The sequence below is a fragment of the Ips typographus genome, linkage group LG2 (assembly GCF_016097725.1).
Source record: "Ips typographus isolate SLU linkage group LG2, UJ_Ityp_2.0, whole genome shotgun sequence".
NCBI classification, from domain to species: Eukaryota; Metazoa; Arthropoda; class Insecta; order Coleoptera; family Curculionidae; genus Ips; species Ips typographus.
In genome coordinates, this window is record NC_138423.1 from 19,211,825 (window position 1) to 19,234,029 (window position 22,205).

The following is a 22,205-nucleotide window of genomic DNA, read 5'->3' on the forward strand; positions in this document are numbered from 1 at the left end:
CAGAGTTGTCAAAAGGGTATGAAAAATGTGACAGGATCCTCCATTGTCACTTTCGTTCCCTGCTTTCAAGAACTAGAGCCCAAGAGTATTGTAAAAATTGTCATAGAAAATAATAGTTATTTACATTACTAGTGGGGTATGAGCATTTTTATAGTCACGAGTGGGAGTGTTGCCACGACGAGGTCGTAGACCGAGTTGTGGTGATCACACGAGTACGTTAATTTGCCATACCCCACGGGTGATGTACAACATTTTATCTACGACCATCAGAAGCAGCGTAAAGTAAGAAAAAAATTAATATTTTGTGCAATGTGAACTATTTAGGAACGTCTCGTATATGCTTGCTACGGGTAGTTATTTGTTACCCTTAAATCTTGTCATCTACGCTGTACTGTTTTGGTGTTGTTGCTATGGTGGCCATTTGTTTCCACATATCACTTAAGCGACAATTTAACAGTGTCAGTCACAAATTTTTAAAAGTGCATTTCGTTATGAACATGTCTGAAGAACTTCCGTCAGATATTGAAGAAGCTGCCGCAAACGTGGTATCTGGCTTGTTGCCTGCCAAGTCAAAGGAGAAATATGAAAAAATGTATCAAAGTTATGTTTAAATTCAATAAACAATTACAGCAGAAATTTTCATTTAAAGTTGTTTTATCGCACTAGTGCGATAAAATCGATTATTATCGCACTAGTGCGGTAAAATCGCTCATTACGTAACTCAAAATGAGCTATGTAATGAATGATTACCATGCTAGGAGTAGATAAAAGTCATTAAATATCTTAAGGAACCATTTATTTTAGCAACTTAAAAAAATCAGCCTTTGCAAAAAAAATACAAGTCCTAGAAACGTTTAACTGCCTCCACGAAGCCTGAGAACCAAATGAAGGGTGGACTCCTTTTGAATGTTGTAGTCTGAGAGAGTGCGCCCATCCTCTAACTGTTTTCCTGCAAAAATCAATCTTTGCTGATCTGGGGGAATTCCTTCTTTGTCCTGGATTTTTGCTTTTACATTCTCAATGGTATCTGAAGGTTCAACCTCCAATGTAATTGTTTTTCCAGTTAGAGTTTTGACAAAAATTTGCATGCCACCTCTCAGTCTCAAAACCAAGTGAAGAGTGGATTCTTTCTGAATGTTGTAGTCAGACAGAGTACGACCGTCTTCCAATTGTTTGCCGGCAAAAATGAGACGTTGCTGGTCTGGGGGAATTCCTTCCTTGTCTTGGATCTTGGCTTTAACATTTTCAATTGTGTCTGAAGGTTCAACTTCTAAAGTAATGGTCTTTCCAGTCAAAGTTTTCACGAAAATTTGCATTCCTCCCCTAAGCCTCAAAACCAAGTGAAGAGTGGATTCTTTTTGAATGTTGTAGTCAGAAAGTGTGCGGCCGTCTTCAAGTTGTTTGCCGGCAAAAATGAGACGTTGTTGGTCTGGGGGAATACCTTCTTTGTCCTGAATTTTGGCTTTCACATTTTCGATGGTGTCTGAAGGCTCAACTTCTAGGGTAATAGTTTTTCCGGTGAGAGTTTTGACGAAAATTTGCATGCCACCTCTCAGTCTCAAAACCAAGTGAAGGGTTGATTCTTTTTGAATGTTGTAGTCAGACAAGGTGCGGCCATCTTCAAGTTGTTTACCGGCAAAGATAAGACGTTGTTGGTCTGGGGGAATGCCTTCTTTGTCCTGGATCTTGGCTTTGACATTTTCAATGGTGTCAGATGGCTCCACTTCCAAGGTGATGGTCTTTCCAGTCAAAGTCTTCACAAAGATTTGCATACCTCCCCTCAACCTGAGAACCAAATGAAGGGTTGACTCCTTTTGGATGTTGTAGTCAGACAAGGTGCGGCCATCTTCAAGTTGTTTGCCGGCAAAGATCAGACGTTGTTGGTCTGGCGGAATGCCTTCTTTGTCCTGAATCTTGGCTTTGACATTTTCAATGGTGTCAGATGGCTCCACTTCCAAGGTGATGGTTTTACCAGTTAGAGTCTTTACGAAAATTTGCATTCCTCCTCTCAGTCTCAAAACCAAGTGAAGAGTGGATTCTTTCTGGATGTTGTAGTCAGACAAGGTGCGTCCATCTTCAAGTTGTTTGCCGGCAAAGATCAGACGTTGTTGGTCTGGGGGAATGCCTTCTTTGTCCTGGATCTTGGCTTTGACATTTTCAATTGTGTCAGAGGGTTCCACTTCCAGGGTGATGGTTTTTCCAGTCAAAGTCTTGACAAAAATCTGCATTCCTCCTCTCAACCTCAAAACCAAGTGTAGGGTGGATTCCTTCTGGATGTTGTAGTCAGAAAGAGTACGGCCGTCTTCCAATTGTTTGCCAGCAAAGATTAGACGTTGTTGGTCTGGGGGAATGCCTTCCTTATCTTGGATCTTGGCTTTGACATTCTCAATGGTGTCAGATGGCTCCACTTCCAAAGTGATAGTCTTGCCAGTCAAAGTCTTCACAAAAATCTGCATGCCTCCCCTCAATCTCAACACTAAATGAAGGGTTGACTCTTTCTGGATGTTGTAGTCCGATAGGGTGCGGCCGTCCTCAAGCTGCTTGCCAGCAAAGATGAGACGTTGCTGGTCTGGGGGAATACCCTCTTTGTCTTGGATCTTGGCTTTGACGTTCTCAATAGTGTCAGATGGTTCCACCTCCAAAGTGATGGTTTTACCAGTCAAAGTTTTCACGAATATCTGCATACTGCAATAAACAAGAAACACAGGATAAGTGTTTGAATCATACAGCCATTATAAATGAAACGCAATTAAAACGTTTATGTGATGTAGCCTCGCCCCAAGGAGTCATGTCAGCCATTTTCTTTGTCCTTTACATCAATATTTTGACCGATGTGAGTTTAATTCAGTATAAAAAGGTAGTGAAAGTTGAACTTACATGTTTTAGGTTTAATTTCTTAACTTCTATTTTAACTCACTATTTTGATAGGTTTTCAAACACTAGAAATAATTTGTTGTAAAAACAAAGAAATGGTTCCTTTGGAAACGGGTCATCAGAATCGTAGCACATATTCACTAAATAAACACGGGAAAATTGAAAAATACTTACTTGATCGTTTACAATCACAATACAAACTTTAAAGCAAATTAGCACAGTAGTAACACTCAACTTATTAATTCTTATTTCTCCGCGTTTTTCAGGAAATCTAGCGTTCCGCAGGAGTGCACGACAGTTTTATAGGTTGGCATTCCCCTACCACCGAATATTCTGGAATAACCTCGTCACCAGAACACGTCAGTCCTAGTAACTTTACGGAATTCACTTAATATCACTCTGAGATCCACTTTTTTAAACTGAGATTGAGTGAAAATGTTTTTAATCCCAATTTTCTTATAAAAGTACTGGTTTTGTTAGATTTTCATGTAAAAATTGCGTAAAATTCGACTAGTGACATTTTGTTTAATTTAGGGAAAAAGTGGTAGACCTGTACAGTTTTAAACAATGGTCATGACATCACAACCTGTGTCAATTCCAACGTTGCCGAAATTAACTCAATTACTAGGATATGGTTTGTAACATCCATTATCTATGGGCGTTTATGATATGGACACGGTAAACCCTAGGCTCTATCTAGGACCTAGATCATTTGCAAAATATCACAAATAAAAAGTTCATCGGTGCAATCGGCCCTATCATAAATTTTGTTTCACAGCAGGAGCTCTTCCTGCTATAACATTGCCAGTTTTTACATTTTTCAAAATATCACCAATATTTAAGGGTAAGCAAGGGTAGGTTCAAATTCAAGACATTCTGTGCAATATTTTAAAATATTGTAAATTGTTTCAATAATTCAAATTATTAATCAATACTATCATTACAGGAAAATATGATAAGAAGTTTGGCAACATCGAAATGACTTATAGTTCCAAACGGGTCAATCGATCAGCTGATTTATATTTAGATTATTTTTAGACTAAAATAATTTTTACGTTTTTATATTTTGCTTTGTTTATATTTCATTAGGTCATTATTCTTTTATGTGTATATTGACTGGGTTTTCTCTCTTTTTGAGAATATATGAAACTAAACTGCAACTTTCAAATTTTTATTAACTAGGTAGGTAATTTCCTTTAATATTGTGCAATTATTATTGTGATTCAATTAATGATAATTTAGGTTTTTCATAATATGCTCATGCAAAGTTTACTGAAGCGGTTCTTGTATATTAGATAGCAGACTATACTAAACACCATGCCTTTATAGTTTCTTTTGTAAAATGGGATTCCTACTTCTGATATATTTGCACACATATTGCTTATTGATTTATGTACAAATGTAGAGAAAGATACTAGAACATAAGAGTATCAACATATCATAAAGTGTTTATGTTGATTTTACTATGAACCTTCCAAGTAAAAGATCACTTGGTCCATCACCTAGACATGACATGGCCATTATAGTAACCTAAGTAAGTAGGTACCTAGTATTTTTATTTTAAATTATCTGTAGACTGTCCTTTATTAATACAAAATGGTTTTTTCCTGATGTTCATTAGCAATTCTTACAGACTACAGACAATTACTGGGAAGTTACAAAAAATGTGTACCTTCTAGAAAATTCAATTCATGGACTTAATTCTAAAGTACTGTTTACTAATAATTGCGACGCAGTATCCTGATTCCTGATAGCCTCCTCAAGGTCATTAAACGTATTTTGAGTGTCTAGTGATATCTACAAGTACCTACGTAGAATAATCACTGAAAATGATAACAATATCAAACATAAACCACAGTCAATAAAAATAGAATTTATTTGTCTCTTTTGCATTGCATCAAAATATTAAGGTCAAAAGACCACCCAAATTAAGGCACCATTTTGTTGTTAGATAAAATATACATCCAAATAATAAATATTCCAACTATAAATAATTATTAAAAAAATAAATAATTTACATTTACTACTTTTCTATCCTAACTAAAACAATATATAGGACGTCTTTTACATAAATATATAACTTTTAAATAAACTACATAATATAGGCAAGCTTGTCACATATAATAGCAAAACTGTGTTTAGAGATGTTCTAAAAATATATTTCCAGTATTCACCTCTAATAAGACAAAAAATTTGATTTCCTGGTAATATTTTTGTAAACGTGCTACAACACTGGAATAATGCCAAACAGCAAATTTTTCTCAAGGCACAACAATAAATTTGATTTCGCTTTTAGTTTCAATGAAATTGCACTTTAACCTACACACTCCATTTTAGTCAGTCTGGCTGCATGCCATCGAGATCCCTTTGTGAGCTGTAGAAATCCTTTAAGCTGCTACTTTAACCAGAATTGTTTAAAAGAAAACCACAAAGGAAGTTAAGAAAGCCCAAATAATTTCATAGCATTAAAGGAAGTGGCCAATGCCACATCCTCAGGTTTTTTATTCATAAAGGCTGCAATCATTTCTACTATAGCAGGCAAAGAGCACGGTTCATTTCTTTGAAAAGTGCAATATCTATGAAGAAAAGTCATGGATCTACAGGAAAAAGTTTGTTAACAGTTAATTAAATAAAAAATCTTGTCTTTCTTACCTTTCAGTTAAACCATCCTTAACATGAGTAGGCAATTTTGAAGCTCTTGTATTCGGGTACATAAATGGGGCATCTGTTTCCACTAACAACCTGTCCAGAGGTAACAAATTGTCTACCAGCAGTTTTCTTACTCCAGTGTCTGACTTATCTTTGCATAGGTAACCTAAAAATATACAAAATTGCTTTTCTGCTAAGTTTGAATTTAGTTATGACCTGTTAATCCTATATAGTAGCCTTTATTTATGTAGACAAGTGCATTTTCCACACTACCAGTAAAGCAATGCACTACAACTGGAGGCAGGTTGCCTTTATATTTATCTAAAATTGCATTTAAGTCTCCAAAAGCTTCACGTTCATGAATGAATAAAGGCTTTTTAAATTCAATTGCCAATTTGATCTAAAAGTACAAAAAACAATAACAGACCACACCTGAAAGATTTGTATTTACATGTCGTTCAAACACATCTTTTTGATCTTCAGGATCAGAAAAATTTCTGTTATAGTCCAATCCACATTCACCTACAGCTACACATTCAGGATTTTGCACTATCTGCTTCAGTTCTTCCCAAGACTGCTCATCATAGGATTTGGCATCATGTGGGTGAATGCCTTTAATGTAAACAACAAATATTTATAATAGTTCTTATAAATTGTTTTGACTAAAAACCTGCAGTGGAATACAAAGTTCCTGGATAGATCCTGGTTAATCTTAGTGCTTCTTTGCTGCCCTTCACTGAAGTTCCAGTCACCATAATTTTTTGCACTCCTACAATGTAATTTTCTATTATTAAAGTACGTCAGCAAACAAGACACTTACCAGAATCTTTGGCCCTTTGGACAACACTGTCCAAGTCTCTACCATATTTCTTGTTGGTTAAATTGGCCCCTACATCGATGAGAATGTAGTTTTCGTAACATTTTTCCATATTGGATTTGAGCAAATCATCGGCGATTGACTGGATATCTGGAGTGGCCATTAAAAACTTTAATTTTTTTCTATAAATAATTTTAATTGAATAATGAATATTTTTAGTATGAGCAAAAAGAAAAAACATAACCTACAAGATTTTCTAACACAACATAACCTATCTATCTGTTGACATTTGTTTTTGACATTGATTGATGTGGAGTGTTTTTTGTTTCATGTGTTAGAAAAAGACAAATAAATATTTAGATTAGTCGAAAATTAACTTAATGTTGTTTTACTTGTCAATTGTCACTCGCCAAACTCCCTCTCTCATTGGATTATTCATTTGGCGCCAAACTTATAACAGTCCTAACCAAAAAGAGAAAATTAAGAAGTTTTTTGTTGTCCGTTTATTACAGCTTGGTGTTTAATTTTATTTGCTAAATAAGTTAAAATGCCTTCTCCTATACCTGAAGGTTCACGAACCCCCAGGCGTCGTCCAAGTTCATCTACTGATGGATCACGAACTCCAAGAGGGGCTGGTAAGCATACACCTATTGAATTTTACCCCTCATTCTACAAACAATTTCAAAAAGGTTCCCGTACACCACGCCATAGGGGAGGGCAAACTCCGTCCAGGGAGCAGGAAATCCCCGAAACCCCTTCTAAAACTCCCAGAAAAAACACTCCAGCAAAAAGCATTGCCTCATCCCTGGATACACCACTGCGTTATGGAGCTCCTAGAAGAGCAATTGAGGGCGAACAGGAAATTCCAGCTTCTCCAGCGCACAGTTTAGCTCCTACCAGTCCTGGGACCGCTTTGGCTTTGAGTGAAATTGACTTGAGTTCACCTTTAAACTATGGAACTCCAAGCTCATTGGGATCAATCAGAACACCCAGATCGGGAATTAGGGGCACCCCGATTCGAATGCGGCCAGATGTCCGATCGGATAAAAGAATGCGACAAGTTAATGTGGGTGGAGAGACACCTTTGGATACAATTCCAGAAGCCAGCGAGACTGACTCAACTACTCCTCATTTAGTTATCTGGGGAACTAATGTTTCAGTGGCTGAGTGTAAGGAGAAGTTTAAGCAGTTTATTTTGAGATTTATTGATACCAATGCAGAGGAAGATGAGAGAACTGATGATATGAATTTGAATGAGCCATTGTATTTGCAGAAGCTTGAGGAGGTGAGTTTCTTGTTTAAATCAAGCAATTTTATTTTTCTTACAAAGTGTGCTTTTTGTTAATTTTGAATTGCTTAAAAAGGTTATTCAATGGCATGATTACTTTTATTAATAACATTTATCTTTAAAAAAATCAAATATACAAGTATTTGGTCTTTTCAAACTTAACAAAATTACATTTTTATATTGATGGGCATAAATTTACTGCCCTTAAGGTAAATGTGACAGGAAAATTCCAATTTCACCAGTAAATTTATGGGTTAATTAAAATTTGCTTGAAACTTGAAACATTGACCATTTTCCTGTCATGACTCTTTACCTTGAAGTCATAAACTCTGAAGCACCACAATTTTCATGCACTCCCTGTATAGTAGCAGCACTGATGAACTGAAAACTCCCAGGAATTCTTCTCTTCTTCTTTACAAACATTTTTGCTTTCTTTCAAATTTTTCGTAACTTTTACCGTTTTTCAGTTATGTAGCAAAAACTAGTTTGCTGCAACAAATTTTCAAATCAGTTTGAAATTTGAACACCCTGCAACTCAGTTATTTTTGGGACCTCAAGGTGGTTCATCCACTTAAAAGGACCGTTTTAAGCTCCTCTTTCCAATGGTGTAGAGTAAAAAATTATATCTTAAAAATTGCGCACAGGGTGAAAAAAATAGGGAACCGCCATAATTTTCTTGCACACCCTGTATACTGGAAGCAAAAACGGTCCTGCAAATGTACGTTGTTGGGTTAAGGAGTAGTTCTAAATTTTTGGTATTCTGCAATTTTTGCAAAAACTGGTTTGGTGCAATAAATATTTAAATAAGTTGAAATAATTGTGGTCTCAAATTTGAAAATGGTTTAAAGGAGTCAGAGACAAAATCGCCTGTAAAATCTACTTGGATTAAGCACATATTTGGAATTTTGGAATTTTCTCATTAAATTTTCTATCTAATAACATGAAAACACACCACAAACCTTGATATAGTCAGGGAGAATAGCGGTCTTAAAGTTTTTAAACTGACAGAAACACAGTTTGAAAGAACAGAGACAAAATTACCTGTAAAACCCACTTGGAATAAGAAAATGACTTGAGCACACTGAAAATGTTTTAAGCACATTTTTGGAATCCTCAAACTACCCACTGTGTTGAGATTTTTAAATTCTTAAGATGTCAATTTATCATTGAAGACATAATTTTGGCTTAGTTAAAGTATTCTTCTTGTGTGAAGTAGTAGTTCATGTTCTCACAGTTATATTCAATTTAATTAAAAGGAAAAATGCAAAGCTTCTCATGTTGTGGAGAAGGCTTTGAGTTTTTTCTTTTTAATTATTATTAATTATTCTTCTTGAGTTATGTTAAAAACAAATTCATGTTAAATAACATATTTTATAGTAGCAAGGTTACATGTGGTATAGTACCTTACTGCTCCTCAATTTACTTAATAGCCTTATTTTAAACTTGGAAATTGTAGATTCACACTTTGGAAGAACCATTTTTAAACGTAAACTGCTCCCATATTGAAACATTTGACACGGCATTGTACCGTCAACTTATATGTTACCCGCAAGAAGTTATTCCCATTTTTGATATGACCGTAAACGAAATGTTTTACGAACGTTACCCAGCCGCTGTACTGGAACACCAAATTCAGGTGCGGCCATTTAATGCTGAAAAAACGAAAAACATGCGGGGATTAAATCCTGAAGGTACAATGATTGTCTGACAATCAGCTCTTTCTGTTGATTGATCCCATATTTGTGCAGATATTGATCAGTTAATCACCATTTCGGGCATGGTAATTCGATCGTCAAACATTATGCCTGAAATGAGGGAAGCATTTTTCAAGTGCATTGTATGCCAGTTCAGCACTAGTGTGGAAATTGACAGGGGACGAATTACAGAACCGACTTTGTGCTCCAGTTGTAACACTAATCATTGTTTTACATTGGTGCATAATCGGTCCCAGTTCACTGATAAGCAAATGGTTAAATTGCAAGAGTCTCCTGGTAATTACATTCATTGAAAATTTTTAAATTTTGACTATAGAGTGGAATTCTGTATAGATGATATGCCTGCCGGTCAGACGCCTCACACTGTGGTTTTGTTTGCTCACAATGACTTAGTTGATGCGGTACAACCTGGAGATCGTGTTACTGTGACTGGTTAGTCAAGTAATTTGGTTTAGAGTTGGATGTTTATTAGGTGATTTTCAGGTATTTATCGTGCACAGTCATTGCAGGTTAATCCAAAGCAGAGAAACTTGAAAGCAGTATACAAAACCCACATTGATGTACTGCATTTTAGGAAAGTGGATCAGAAACGTTTATATGAGGAAGAAGATGGGTGAGCCACAGTTTTTTGTTTTGTTTTACATATTATGTAGATATTTGACTTTTGTTTTTAAATTGATCGTATGTTTCAGCAAAGACCATCGTTTTCCACCCGAACGTATCGAACTACTAAACATCCTCGCTCAAAAACCGGACATTTACGATCGTTTAGCTAGAGCAATAGCTCCGTCCATCTACGAAAACGAGGACGTTAAAAAAGGCATCCTACTGCAACTGTTTGGCGGTACCAAGAAAACTTTTTCCACTTCTGGTCGCACAAACTTCCGTTCCGAGATCAATATACTGCTGTGCGGTGATCCGGGAACCTCCAAATCGCAATTGTTGCAGTACGTCTACAATTTGGTGCCGCGTAGCCAATACACGTCCGGTAAAGGTTCGTCAGCTGTAGGATTAACTGCCTACGTCACTAAGGACCCTGAAACCAGACAGCTTGTATTGCAAACTGGTGCTTTGGTATTGGCGGACAATGGTATTTGTTGCATCGACGAATTTGATAAAATGAATGATTCAACCAGAAGTGTTTTGCATGAGGTGTGTTTATTTCAAGCTTGAAATGCAGGAAAAGTGATAGTTTTTAGTAAAACATAATTAGAATAAAGCTGAATGTCATGGTGTATATTTAGGTAATGGAACAACAAACTTTGAGCATAGCCAAGGCTGGAATAATCTGTCAGTTAAATGCGAGAACGTCGATTTTAGCCGCGGCCAATCCCAGCGAATCTCAATGGAATAAGAATAAAACGATTATAGAAAACGTACAGTTGCCGCACACTCTTTTGTCACGATTCGATTTGATTTTCTTGCTGTTGGATCCGCAAAATGAGCTTTTTGATCGTCGTCTAGCCAAACATTTGGTGTCTCTATATTACAAAACTAGAGAGGAAGAAGACGACGAGGTTTTGGTAAGTTATAATTTTATTTCAGTTTTTTATTCTGTAAGAAAATAATTGAAAACTGGGTGTTGGTGCATAGTATGAAGAATTGTAGTTTTTTATTTTCTGAGGGAACAAAAATATCAAAAAATGTCAAAAACCCATCAGTGTGGTCAATACAGTATGAATTTGACTTTTTAACAAACCACTGACTGATCAATCATAAAAATTTGGTTTGTTATGAAGTAAAGGTTTTTTTGCACTAAATTTTATTAAAACTAAATCGAACAACAAAATGAAATGTATGTGGATGATAACTAAAGAAACCTTAGGAAAAATTAGTGATCGTCGTGACATACAGTTGTAGGGAAATGCTAAAGCTATAGCCAATAATTTTAATAGTTTCTTAGTAAACAGCATACCAAATATAGTTCCAAAAGTAGATATGAATTCTTATAAATGTGAAATCCCATTTAATGATAAGTCAATGTTTTTAAAACCACTTACGCCGGAAGAAGTCTGTGAACTTGCGCACGAAATTAAGAATAAACACAGCAGTGGGTTTGACGAAATACCAACCAGCTTAATAAAACTTTCCATATGCGAATTAAAAGATGTACTGTGTTTTATAATTAACAATTCTTTTAAATCTGGTGTTTCCAGATCAACTAAAAACTGCTCTTGTTAAACCATTGTATAAAAAGGGTGATCCAGAAATAATGAATAGCTATAGACCTATAAGCCTTCTGCCAGGATTTTCCAAAATTTTTGAACTGGCAATGTGTAAAAGAATTATAGAATTTATGAACCACTGTAATCTAATTAACAAAAACCAGCACGGATTTATAAAGGAAAAATCAACACAAACGGCATTATATCAGTTTATACAATCAATCATTAAGCACTTTGAAAATAGAGAGGCCGCACTTGGAATATTCCTAGATCTTTCGAAGGCCTATGACTGTCTACATCGAGAAATCTTATTAAATAAAATGGAAAAATATGGGATAAGGGGGCAACCATTGGAGTGGGTAAGGTCATACTTGCAAAACCGGCAGCAAATAGTGGCTGTCACTAAAGATGGTCAATCTGGTAGGTCAGGGACTCTTTCGAACGATTATGGAATAGCACAAGGTAGCATTATAGGGCCAATCCTCTTTGTAATCTTCATAAACGACTTGTATTCGGTAGCAGATGAACCATGGCAAACTATTATTAACTATGCCGATGACACCAACTTGTTGATTGGAGACAAGAATAGTTTGAACCTAGTAAGCAATAGTCAATATTTAACGTCTAAAATTGAAGCATGGTTTGCTGATAACGGCTTAATTTTGAACGCAGAGAAAACTGATTTAGTCCTGTTCAGGACAAAACAATCAAACTTTGGTAAACTGGAAGGACTCCCGATTGTCGGAAAAGACATAACAGTATCTGAAAACACGAGGTTCCTAGGGGTTTATCTGGATGAGAACCTTGACTGGTCTTTTCATTTGGATAAACTCTTGAAAACTTTGGGATCTATCTGCTACGGAATACGATTCACTGGTAAATATCTAAGTGAGCAATGTCTAAAAATTCTGTATAGCGCCAATTTTGAATCCAGACTGAAGTACGGTATTATGTTCTGGGGCCGAGATGGTAGGGTTCAGAACATTTTTATTGCTCAAAAACGAGTTATGAGAATAATTAAAAAAATTGATTATCGGCAATCATGTAGAAACACTTTCAGATTAGTGGGACTAATGACAGTATACGCTCTGTATATATGAATGCTTAATGTTCTTTTTCAACAACAGAAGTTTATTTTTTCAGAATCCACAGGTAAACAAATATAATACAAGATTAACCCATCAAATTATGTATCCAACACACCGGCTGCAAATAACAGAAAAAACTCCCCACTATATGTGTATAAAGCTCTTCAATAAGTTACCTATGGATATTAAAACAATTGTGAGTAACCAAAAATTTAAAAGGGAGCTAAAAAAGTTATTAATCCAATTGGAACCCTATCATCTCGACGATTACCTAAACATGTAGAGGTTGAACTCTCCTGTATTGAATGAGTATACTATATCATAAGTATAATAATATACCTAAGTAGTCTTTCTTTTGCTGACGCAATTTCATTTTGTTGTATACGTTGTTTATGACAATCTTGAAATAAAGTTACTATTTCTATTTCTATTATACTGAGACGTCTTTGGTGTTAGTGGCGACCTCTGGCGGCAAGAAAAACCTAATTTTAAACTATCCATCATCAGTGTTATTTTCACTCTTTTAGTGTAAAATGGTATGTTACAGAACATGTCTATTTTGAGAGACTACATATCGTACGCCAAAGAACATATTCATCCCAAACTAAGCGAGGAAGCGTCTCAAAAATTAATCCAGGCGTACGTGGACATGCGGAAAGTTGGCTCGGGACGCGGACAAATTTCCGCCTATCCCAGACAGCTCGAATCGTTAATCAGACTGTCCGAAGCTCACGCCAAAGTTCGCTTTAGTTCAGTTGTGGAAATGGTTGATGTAGATGAAGCTTCAAGGTTTGTTGTGTTTACTTAAGACGTTTTCCATTGGCAGTCATTGAACCAAGTCTAACATGTGCAGCATTTGCTCAAATCTCAGCTTATTCGGTAATTTGTGATTGGTCAAACAAAGCAGCTTGCTGATATTTTTTTTAAGGCAAATTCTGATCGTAAACTACCTTTATTAGACACTTTTATCAATTAATATGCTACGAATGATCTCTAGGTTACATCGTGAAGCCTTGAAACAATCAGCAACCGATCCGTTGTCTGGTAAAATCGATGTGGGTATCTTGACCACTGGGTTGAGCAGTACGGCTCGAAAAAGGCGAGCCGAATTAACTCAAATATTAAAGAAAATGATAGAGGACAAAGGAAAAGTGCCCACGATCAACTACCAGAAGTTGCTTGAGGAATTAAAGGCTTCGTCGCAGTTGGTAAGTTGCCTGGTTCAATCATTTTATAATTTTCTTAACTATTTGGGGGTGTTTGATAAGATGGTAACCCGTGAACAATACGAGGATGCCCTTAAAGATCTGCAGGATGACGGGCTGATTGTCGTTTTGGGTAAAACTTCAATACGCGTATGCACTAATCGCGATTAATTGATTGTTTATTATTTTAATCATTATTCAATTAATAATAATTATAGAAATATAAGTTTTTTTATAAAATATTTTTCGTTTTATTTCTGAAAAAAAAAATCAATTTGTACAATTAAGTAAGAAAAAAGGAAGAATGTATTTCTTATTCATGCATATACATCTTTTCCTAGATTTTTGCTTAAATTAAAAACACTATACCATCGGCCATCATAACTTGATTATCTTCTGACATTTTGTCAATGGCGGCCTCAATTTCGCTTTGCGAATATGGGGAAGCATTGTCTTTGTTGACAAACTCTTTAACCCTGGCCAAACTAAGAGTTTGCGTACGATTCTCTTGGAATGCGTGACTCAGCGACTTTTTAAACGACCCTAATCTTTCTTGAGTGATTTCCTTTGGAGTTTCATCCACTTCCATCGATTCGGTTTCTACTACACCGGACAAAGGTAACTCTGTTGCCAATTCGGCTTCTTCTGCCGCAGTTCCATTTAGACCTTGCCTTCTACTTCTGGTCGAGCTTTGGGTCGAAGCCAATTCTTCCTCGGAGTCACCACCAGCATCTGACCGCTTTTAGAACACATTTTTGCAAAGAAGAAAGCTTGATAAAAGAACTTACCGCTCGCCTTGTCCGTTTGGTTCTTTGACCATTCTCCGCCTCTTCGTCTTCGCTCTCCTCTGATTGGCTCTCGCGTCGACGACGTTTCTTTTCCTTTTCCAAAACCTTCTTGAAGTGAGCATACTGAATGAGCTCAATGGCGGCGTGAGCATCTTGTGCAGTCACTAATTTAGATATTCGAGCTTTAGCGTGAGCGGTGGATAAACGAATCATCGTTTCTAGAGAACGAGCCGTTACAGGTTGTGTCTAAATGGCAGAAGAACATATTTCAGATTGTCGATTTTTCAATGATGTCTAACTAATTTCAATTAGTACAAAGAAAAATATTAGTATGTACTTTTTCACAAGTTTCATTATATGGACATCTTGTACAGAGTGTTACAAATTTGGGGATTAGTGCGGGGACCTACATACGGTTTTTGTACAGATGATATAGAGGTACGGAAGTTGGTAAAATTGAGGCAAATAACTCATTAAATCCCACCCAAGTTTAAATAAAAACCCAAAATGTTTGCTTAAAAAAACCGAGGGGTAGACCACTGGGGCATTATGGTGTACAAACTGTAAAATTGAAAAGGTCTAAATAATTAGATTATAAAAAAAATGATCATACAATATATTTTTCTGTACATCTACAATTGAAATATAAACATAAATAAAATAAATAAAGTTTGATAATTTTAATAAAATCGGTTGGAAAACAAGGATTATAAATTTTGTAATTTTACTTTCAAAAATTTTGACTGTCTCATTTCATTAGCTATTCATTAACATATAAAAGCTTATACAAAGTGTAGCTAGCTAATAAGCTAGTTATTAACGATTGAACAAAAAAAATGCACCAAAAAAAGTCATGAAAAAATGAGTCAACTTTGACGCCCTCTAGTAGCCAAACCGTCCAACCTATTAACCCCAGTTGGGTATTTTTAGAAAGATCATTTCATTGGCTATCCATTGACGTATAAAACTTTACCAAAAGTAGTCCAAATAAGAGAGTTTTTGAGGATTAAACAAAAGGATGCACCAAAAAAGTGATAAAAAAAATTAGTCAAATTTGACGCCCTCTAGCGCCCAAACCGTCTAACCTGTCAACCCAAATAGGAATATTTTTAGAAATCTCATTTCATTGGCTGTCCATTGACGTATAAAAATCTACCAAACATACTGCAATTAAGCGAGTTTTTGAGAATTAAACAAAAAGATACCCCACGCCCTCTAAGCGGGCAAACGGCTAACCAATCGATTTTTATACGTCAATGGGAAGCTCATTTCATTGGCTGCCCATCGATATATAAAAGTATATACAAAGTGCTACAAATACACGTGTGTTATTTACGGTTTAGTGACAGGATGCGCCACAAACATTTTTCGTCTGGTTAAAGGCTAATTTGACTATAGAAAATTAAGAAAACACGGTCACGTGACTTACTAGATCTACCACGACGTAATGTTTGGAAATTTTTTGAAAAACTGTTTTTGCAAATGCCTATTTTCGTAAGGGTCAAATTTGCCTGAAACACCGCCACTATCCTAATGGTTTTTGCGTTATGTTGGCCAGTTAGTGCAAGCGAAAATCGACCTTAATGATTGTATTTCTACAGTTTTGCTATTACTCTAGATTTGGCAATAATTGTGCTAGGTTTGTGCTAAATATCTGGGCCGTATCTGCCAGATTTAAAAAAAATCCTTTAAAGATATTAGAGCGGTAACAGTCAAGAAAAACACTAGTTTTAGAGCCCTCTGGCAGCCAAACAAAGCAACCTATCAACACAGGCGGAAATATTTTTGAAAACCTATTTTATTTTCTATCCATTGATATATAAAAGTCTATACAAAGTGTTGTGTGTGACAATAAAGACAGTTTTGACTAAATTTGACAACTACTCCACTTTAACCTTCATTAATTCGGTTATTTTGACAGTTACAGGGTGGTTCAATGTATCAATTTAAAAAGTGATTTTTTAAATAAATGGCGTAATACAAATTTCTGGCGTAATTCTAATTTTGAACAGAGAATCAGACAGAATTATAAGAATGTGTTCCGTTTGAAAAACTAGACTTTCTGTTCTTTTTTATAACTGATTTTTTGACCACACTGTGTTATATCTATATTTTGACGTTTTTCTGCATCCATTCCTAGAACAAACCTTGTCTAACATGACAAAACACAAAAACCAAGAAAAAAACCTATCCTGATATGTATAAATTAAAAATGTTTTGGAGACCGAAAATATCGAATTTCACATAAAATGGTACATATCTCAGAAACGGACAGACAGGCATTAATACACGAAATATGTCTAGAATTTGAGGTAGAATACAAAAATAAAAAAAAATACAGGGTGTCCCATTTAAAATAAGCAGCAGTTGTTATCTACTTCCGGTTAAATCGTTGCACGCATATTTTCTTATTTTTACTTTTTTTAATTAAAAAAGGTTTTTTTAGACTCTCCAGTTGTGATAATTCAGGAAGTTAGTGGGTATTACTGGCATATTAGGAATTAGTATAGAAAATTTTACTCAGCGGTTTACCCCTCGAAAAAAACTTACCATCCATTGCATCACGTTGCTATAAAAATACTCAAAATCATCGTTTTTAAGTCGATTTAAATTGATATTTTTAAAATCTAACATAGTTAGGTTTGTTTTAGAACAAAAACAGCAGCTTTGAGTAAGTACGCGACGCAAAACTGACTACATCAAGTAGCAAATTATCCACTAGTGTTTTCAAAACAAACAAAAAATTTCTATGTCAAGGTTATGAATGTAAAAACAAATCCGACTCACCCTGGCGACGTCATTTTCCAAAACCTCCTCGGACCGCAGCCTGGAGTACTCATCGGCGATAATTTCTGAGGCCTCATCAGTCAGTTGCGGCTTTAGGATCTTGACGAAATGAATGTATTTGCGCATAAAATCGACGCTTAGGATTTTGTCGCTCTTTTTGCGACTGTTGCCGTGCAATAAAGCGTCGTACTTTTCGTACGTCGGCACTTCTTTCAGCTCATCCTCGTCCGGATTATTTGTACTGAAAATGTCCACAGTCGAACCCATCGGTAGTACTTCACCGTCTTGTTCCAGTGGATTTCTATTGTAAAATTACTTACAATATTACAAATACTATCTTGCAATAAAACTATGTTTATCATAATTAATTACCTGTACATATGCATTCTGACAACGTGATCTGAAATCTCCAAGTCGGTGATTTCGTCAACACTGTCCAGCATGACGAATAGCAAGTCAAAACGTGACAACAATGAATCTTGCAGCCCAATGTTTTCCATTGGTGTTTTGTATTGGTCATACTGTAGAGACATAACAAATTGATTGTGAAACTATCAAAAAAATTATAAAGTTTTTACTTTGCCATAAACAGGATTGGCTGCCGCTAGTACGGAACAACGTGCATTTAAACTGGCATGAATGCCGGCTTTAGCGATAGTAACTCTTCCCTGTTCCATCACTTCGTGTATGGCGGTTCTGTCAATGTCGCTCATTTTGTCGAATTCGTCGATGCATACCACCCCCCTATAGAAGTTTAAGTTAGTAATTAGATAGTAAGAAAACATCAAATGCAAGGAATAATTACGCTTAAATCTGTGTTATCTGTCAGTCAAAAAATCATGTTTAATGTTAATTTGTTTGTATTTAAACTAAAACATAACCTTTTACCTCAATATATCTGTGATAATTTTAAACTTTTTAAGGATGTACATAATTACAGCACTAGAAATTGTACAGATTTTATTTTGTTAAATAGATGCAACACCATGCAGATGTTAAACTCGATATTATACAAGGGATTGATCAAATTTAATAAACTACCTGTGAATGTGAAAAACTGCAACAACTTGAATGAGTTCAAATACCACCTGAAAAAATATATTTTATCCGGATGATTGTATAGTAATTAGTGTTTCTTTGTTCTTTTATTTTATAACTCATTGTTTTGATCGTAACATGTGATTACCCGTTGAGTATTAAACTGTTTCTTATTTAAAATCTTATATAGGTAGTATTTATAACTTATATTTGTATATTGGATGTAGCACTTATGCTAAATAAATACATTATTATTATTATTATTACACTGTTATAAGGGAGGGGTCAACCGCTGAGTACAATTCCACTAATTCCTTGTAATGCCCAGTAATTCCTAATAACCCAATAACTAACCTAACCTAACAATACCCATTAATTTTCTGAATTACCACGACTGGAGAGTCTAGAAAAACCTTTCTTAATAAGAAAATATGCGTGCAACGATTTAACCGGAAGTAGATATCAACTGCTGCTTAGTTTAAATGGGATACCTTGTATATTATTGCATTTTTGGATTCTACGTCATATTCTAGACATATTTCGTGTATTAATGTCATACACTTATCTGTATTCGTTTCTGAGATATTTACCGTTCTGTATGTGAAATTTAATATTTTCAGTCTCCAAAACAACTTAAGTTAAAGTAGTAGCTGTCAAATTCAGTCAAAACTGTCTTCATTGTCAAACAACTCGTTTATTTGCAACACTTTGTATAGACTTTTATATGTCAATGGATAGAAAATATAATGGGCTTTCCAAAAATATGGCCGTTTGTGTTGTTAGGGTGCTTCGTTTGGCCGCCAGAGGGCTCCAAAGCTAACTAAACGTTTTTCTTGACTTTACCAAATAACTTCTTTCAGTTTTTTTGTTTTAAATCGGTCAGGTACTGCCCTGATATTAGGCACAAACCTTGCATAGTGAGTGTCAAATTTAGAGCCGTAGCAAAACTGTAGAAATAAAATCATTAAGGTCGATTTTCGCTTGCACTAAGTGGCCCACATAACGCAAAACCCATTGGAATAGTGGTAGTGTTTTAGGCAAATTTGACCCTTACAAAAATTGTCATTTGCAAAATTGGGTTTTCAAGAAATTTCTATGCATTACATTCGTAGTAGACCTAGTAGCTCATGTAACCGTGTTTTCCTAATTTTCCAGGGTCAAATTAGCCCTAACCAATCAAAAAGTGTTTTTGGGGCACCCTGTCTGTAAACGGTAAATAACACACGTATTTGTAACACTTTGTATATACTTTTATATGTCGATGGACAGCCAATTAAATGAGCTTTCCATTGACGTAGAAAAGTCGGTTGGTTAGTGGTAACGTTTAGCAACTAGAGGGCGTCAAAGTTGACTATTTTTTTATGACTTTTTTCGTGCATCCTTTTGTTCAATCTTCAATAACTCGTTTATTTGCACCATTTTTAGTGGTGTTTTATACATCAATAGATAGCCAATGCAATGAGCTTTCTAACAGTCTCCCAATTTGAATGGATAGGTTAGACAGTTGGGCCGCTAGAGGGTGTCGAAATTGACTAATTTCTTCATACTTTTTAGGTGCATTCTTTCGTTCAATCGTCGATAACTAGCTTATTTTCCACACTTTGCATAAACTTTTATATGTCAATGTATAGCCAATGAAATAAGCTTTCTATTGATGTTATAAAACTTGATGGGTAAAATTACAAAATTCATAATTTTCCATTGTATTCCAACGGAATTCATTGAAATTACAAAACTTCATTTATGTTTAAATTTGAATGGTAGATGTATAGAAAATTATTTTATTTTTTCAGATTTTTTTTATAATATAATTTAGACCTTCCCAATTCTATTAATAGTTTTCAAAATACCATTAATTCCTCCTCCAGTAATACCCATTAATTCCTAAAGTTTGTACACCATAATGCCCCAGCGGTTTACCCCTCGGTTATAACAAAGTGTGTAGATATTAAATAATTCTTATATGTGTGTTTAAGTTTACAGCCTTACCGGTCAGCTAGTACCATAGCGCCAGCCTCTAAACGTCGTTCACCGCTTTCTTGATCGGCAGTGACAGCCGCTGTCAAACCCACGCCAGAAGAACCGCGACCAGTCGTGGGAATAGCACGCGGCGCCGTGTGCAATACATAACGCAACAATTGAGATTTGGCAACACTGGGATCACCTATTAAAAGAATATTGATGTCCCCTCTCAACCTAGTACCGTTTGGTAGCTTTTTCTCGACACCCCCTGTAGAAAAACAGTACTTTTAAAACAACCAATCAAAGTAAAGAAAAGAGCTCAGTAACCTAGCAACAGACATAAAATGGCCCTCTTGACATACTCATGACCATGTATAGAGGGCGCTAATGATTTTGCCAACAAATTGAATATGTTTTTATTGGATCTGGCCAATTGTTTGCACCTCTGTACATCATCTCTAGAAATTGATGGGGTGGTTTCTTTACTAAGTTGCTTAATATTGCTGGCAATTACAACAGTCCTGCAAAGAGTGTTTGTCCAATAAAAAATCTAAATAAAAAAGGAAAAAATCTTAAACTTTACCTAAAAACACCATTAGTGAATGCACCTTGATGGTTAGGCAAACATCGAAAATTCCCCACAACTTGCACTCTATCACCGGGTTTGCATGCATCAACCAAGTCATTGTCACAAATAATATCCACTACCCTTGGCAACTGGCCAGCAGGTGCCTTTTCTGGCATTTCCTGGATTGTGATAGTCTGATGGTCTTTATAAGAGCACAGACCAAACTCAGTTTCCAACACATTACCATCTTCATCCTTGTTCAAACTTACAACTTACAACAGTATTAACAAATAAACCAACTATTTACCTTGGTGGGGTACACTGCTGAAGTAGGAACAGCTTCTAAAGAAGTCAAATCAGTGTATTTCCGTTCCATAAACTTCTTTGTAGCTGGACAGTAATGCACACTTCTTACCAGCTTTGGATAAACCAGTGAGCCTACAACTCTATATGAACTAACCGAAAAACCAACACACACAGAAAAAAAACTAACATTTGCTTACAATACCCTCAACACAAATCAAATTACCCAAGAACCTGGATGTTAATGTTCTTGGGGTGACATGTTTGTTGCCAAAACTGCCCTCAAAAGCAATATAGAATTCCTCACAATCTTTAGCATATTCATAATTAATCTGGGTCACTATATCTTTCAAAGCCCTCTGAAAAGCTAGTTGTTCTTCAAAAGCATTGTTTAACAGTGCAGCTGCTCGAACTGGATTCTTTCTTCTCAGATCATTTATGTTCACCACCAGTCTTCTGCTTTTCGAATCTATCATATCTTTAATGAGTTTAGAGTATTTTTCTTGGTCTTCCTGAGAATTTTAATAAGAGTGTTTGCCTTTAATCTAAGTTTTATTAGGTTTTTAAGGTACTTACAGTGTCATCCAAAAAGTCTTGATATTGGCTCAATGCTTCTCGGATATCTTGTTCGTGTGAGTCTGTCATGATTGAATTAAGTTCTTTTAATGATTTCGAGGAAAAGTCTTATTGTTTTTAAAGGAATACCAATAAAAGAAACTGTGTTGATGTTGATATGATTTTCAGTTTGTTAAGCTTTGTCCTTTGCCCGCTTTGGCGCCAAAAATAATTACAACATACGACAGTTTGACGTTTAAAGATTGGGGTTAAGACTAGACAATAATTTGTTCTTCTTTTTTTAAAACTTACCAACGTTTTCTACAAAAAGCATTCTTTTTTTGAGACTGTAAATGTCTGAGTGTTTCTTTAAGTGTTAATACTTTTTTTCCATAGTTTCATT

The 22,205-nt window shown here is 35.5% G+C and overlaps 4 protein-coding genes and 1 long non-coding RNA gene across 8 annotated transcripts; 2 read left to right on the forward strand and 3 right to left on the reverse strand.

Annotated features, from left to right (window-relative positions):
* Positions 1–779: 779 nt before the first annotated feature.
* Positions 780–3,208, reverse strand: LOC145724847 (polyubiquitin-C). 2 transcript variants are annotated; one of them, XM_081973319.1, is made up of 2 exons: positions 3,049–3,208; positions 780–2,685 (listed from the first exon to the last, which is right to left on the reverse strand). In XM_081973319.1, exon 2 carries the CDS (start codon positions 2,682–2,684, stop codon positions 855–857), a length of 1,830 nt encoding a protein of 609 aa, XP_081829445.1. In that variant the 5' UTR covers position 2,685; positions 3,049–3,208; the 3' UTR covers positions 780–854. The 2 variants fall into 2 exon arrangements, with proteins under 2 accessions (XP_081829445.1, XP_081829446.1); XM_081973320.1 differs by lacking the exon at positions 3,049–3,208 and adding an exon at positions 2,878–3,016.
* A 47-nt stretch (positions 3,209–3,255) lies between these two features.
* On the forward strand, positions 3,256–5,720 carry LOC145724873 (uncharacterized). Its single transcript, XR_014177102.1, has 2 exons — positions 3,256–3,728; positions 3,821–5,720. It is a non-coding gene; the product is annotated as an uncharacterized LOC145724873 (long non-coding RNA).
* On the reverse strand, positions 4,733–6,599 carry LOC145724856 (3'-5' ssDNA/RNA exonuclease TatD). Of its 2 annotated transcripts, none has more exons than XM_081973331.1 (6): positions 6,340–6,599; positions 6,194–6,289; positions 5,975–6,135; positions 5,740–5,923; positions 5,527–5,689; positions 4,733–5,471 (listed from the first exon to the last, which is right to left on the reverse strand). In XM_081973331.1, the coding sequence occupies exons 1-6, from the start codon at positions 6,386–6,388 to the stop codon at positions 5,312–5,314; spliced, it is 813 nt and encodes a 270-aa protein (XP_081829457.1). In that variant the 5' UTR covers positions 6,389–6,599; the 3' UTR covers positions 4,733–5,311. The 2 variants fall into 2 exon arrangements, with proteins under 2 accessions (XP_081829457.1, XP_081829456.1); XM_081973330.1 differs by having other exon boundaries at positions 6,194–6,292; positions 6,344–6,598.
* A 106-nt stretch (positions 6,600–6,705) lies between these two features.
* On the forward strand, positions 6,706–14,041 carry LOC145724842 (DNA replication licensing factor MCM4-like). Of its 2 annotated transcripts, XM_081973310.1 has the most exons (11): positions 6,709–6,975; positions 7,030–7,625; positions 9,085–9,319; positions 9,377–9,619; positions 9,677–9,775; positions 9,827–9,956; positions 10,036–10,495; positions 10,588–10,866; positions 13,144–13,385; positions 13,594–13,804; positions 13,865–14,041. In XM_081973310.1, exons 1-11 carry the CDS (start codon positions 6,888–6,890, stop codon positions 13,970–13,972), a joined length of 2,691 nt encoding a protein of 896 aa, XP_081829436.1. In that variant the 5' UTR covers positions 6,709–6,887; the 3' UTR covers positions 13,973–14,041. The 2 variants fall into 2 exon arrangements, with proteins under 2 accessions (XP_081829435.1, XP_081829436.1); XM_081973309.1 differs by having other exon boundaries at positions 6,706–7,625.
* Positions 14,042–14,084: 43 nt separating this feature from the next.
* Positions 14,085–22,046, reverse strand: Mcm3 (minichromosome maintenance 3). Its single transcript, XM_081973315.1, has 11 exons — positions 21,824–22,046; positions 21,438–21,759; positions 21,252–21,382; positions 20,960–21,198; positions 20,704–20,897; positions 20,404–20,644; positions 17,955–18,120; positions 17,749–17,897; positions 17,377–17,677; positions 14,590–14,835; positions 14,085–14,540 (listed from the first exon to the last, which is right to left on the reverse strand). Exons 1-11 carry the CDS (start codon positions 21,890–21,892, stop codon positions 14,151–14,153), a joined length of 2,448 nt encoding a protein of 815 aa, XP_081829441.1. The 5' UTR covers positions 21,893–22,046; the 3' UTR covers positions 14,085–14,150.
* Positions 22,047–22,205: the final 159 nt, after the last annotated feature.